General features: G+C 34.2%; 1 protein-coding gene across 1 annotated transcript; it reads left to right on the top strand.

Moving 5' to 3' along the window:
* The first annotated feature begins 263 nt into the window (after positions 1-263).
* On the top strand, positions 264-1,540 carry LOC141596199 (major pollen allergen Ole e 10-like). The gene is made up of 3 exons (XM_074416305.1): positions 264-913; positions 997-1,027; positions 1,127-1,540. Exons 1-3 carry the CDS (start codon positions 487-489, stop codon positions 1,275-1,277), a joined length of 609 nt encoding a protein of 202 aa, XP_074272406.1. The 5' UTR covers positions 264-486; the 3' UTR covers positions 1,278-1,540.
* The last annotated feature ends 252 nt before the right edge of the window (positions 1,541-1,792 follow it).

Raw genomic sequence — 1,792 nt, forward strand, 5'->3', positions numbered from 1 at the left:
CTTAAATAAGAATGTTGCTGTCAAAAAAAAAAAAATAAGAATGTTTGCATATGCTTTTACCCTTTTTTTCTTCTTTGGCAATTGAAATTTCAATCAAAGTTTGTAACGGTCAATCCATCTTTATTCAATTGTCAAAAGATTCTAGCTTTAAAGAAAATTTTGTCTTGCCATCTTTATTAACTAATAATAATAATAATAATAATAAAATACTATAGTAAAAAGCAACGGTTACAGTTAAAAGAATTTCAAAACACAAAAATTATAGATTTGAGTAGGGATAAAAATGGAGCCTTATATACAGCATATGGATGCTCTACATTAATGATTCTTCTTCAAAAAAAATTAAACATAATTACATCAAAAATTACCACATTTTTTTACTATCACATTTTGTGTTCTTACCTATGAATATCAACTTATAGTTCAGGGGTTCGTTGAATACAAATTCTTATTTGTGACGAGCATATCCGTCACAAACTACTTGTGATGGGTAGAAATCTTTTTTTACTTCACTTCTCTACTTCACTGTTTCTCGGTCTTTTCTTCTGTTCAACAGCAACTGTCCAAAGAGACATCACTACGCCTTTAACAACATCTCCAACCCTGAACTCGAATCCCATTCCTGAAAAACCAGAAACATGGGACCCATTCACGACTCCAACCCCGTCTTCTGGTACAAGCTGGTGCATTGCCAGTGAAACTGCAGGTCAGGCAGCATTGCAGACAGCATTGGATTACGCTTGTGGAAAAGGTGGTGCGGACTGTACTGCCATACAGCCAGGCGGTAGATGTTACAATCCGAGTAGTCTTTATGATCACGCTTCTTACGCTTTCAACGATTACTACCAGAAGAATCCAATCCCTAACAGTTGTAATTTTGGCGGAACTGCTGTCATTACCACCATTGATCCAAGTATGTTTCACTTTTTAGCTTTCCTGAAAATCGTCTGAAAATCCCTAACAGTTGTAATTTTTTTTTCTGTTCTGATATTTCAGGTTCTCGAGCATGCGAGTATCCCCCGACAAGGTATATATAAAACATCATAACAAATTATCGTCTGAAAATCGATTGTTGCTGTATTAATGATCCTAATGCTTGTTTTTTTTTTTTTTTTGGGTAATGCAGCATAAGTTCATCAGTGCTAGACACAGCAAACCAGAACGGTTCGACAGTGTTTGGTATCGGACCATCAAATTCAGCAATGAATCTCGTTAACAAAGTTGCACATCTTTACGGATTAATCTGCTTGTTATTTCTTCTGCTCAGAAATGATTGATTATTAAGTGAAGTTGATCATATCGAAAGGTGGTTAATAAACTTTCAGAAGCCGAGTTTAGTTCATTAGATATATAGGGTTACCATGTAGAAAAATATGTGCGATGATCTCATGTTTTAATATGGGTGTTCATTCCTAGATCTTTGAACCGTCTTGCACACAACATTGCAAGAAGGGTTCGTCTGTTGTAATAGGTACCTTTCTTAATTATCCAACTGTCAAAAAAAAAAAAAAAAAAAAAAAAAAAAAAAAAAAAAAAAACTAGAGTTTGTTGTTAAAGATCATCTCCATTATCAAAAGAAATCAAGGCTTTTTATATATTGGGTGAATGTTTAAATTTCATTATGAGGTAATCTAACGACTTACGAGTAGAAATTATTTTAAAAAAGAAATAAATTGGTAAAATGAAAAGTCACAAATAATACTTCCTCTGTATATTTTCCATTCACCTTCCACCCATGAGCTCCCACCACCTATGACACCCTTCCATAATTCACGATGCCCTCTGACCACCC

The sequence above is a fragment of the Silene latifolia genome, chromosome 1 (genome assembly GCF_048544455.1).
Source record: "Silene latifolia isolate original U9 population chromosome 1, ASM4854445v1, whole genome shotgun sequence".
Classification (NCBI taxonomy): domain Eukaryota; kingdom Viridiplantae; phylum Streptophyta; class Magnoliopsida; order Caryophyllales; family Caryophyllaceae; genus Silene; species Silene latifolia.

Excerpts from the sequence above, each read along its gene's own strand:
- LOC141596199 (XM_074416305.1), top strand. The coding sequence starts at position 487 with ATGGGTAGAAATCTTTTTTTACTTCACTTCTCTACTTCACTGTTTCTC. Across the intron at positions 914-996 it reads CATTACCACCATTGATCCAA|GTTCTCGAGCATGCGAGTAT; the intron begins GTATGTTTCACT and ends CTGATATTTCAG. Across the intron at positions 1,028-1,126 it reads TGCGAGTATCCCCCGACAAG|CATAAGTTCATCAGTGCTAG; the intron begins GTATATATAAAA and ends TGGGTAATGCAG.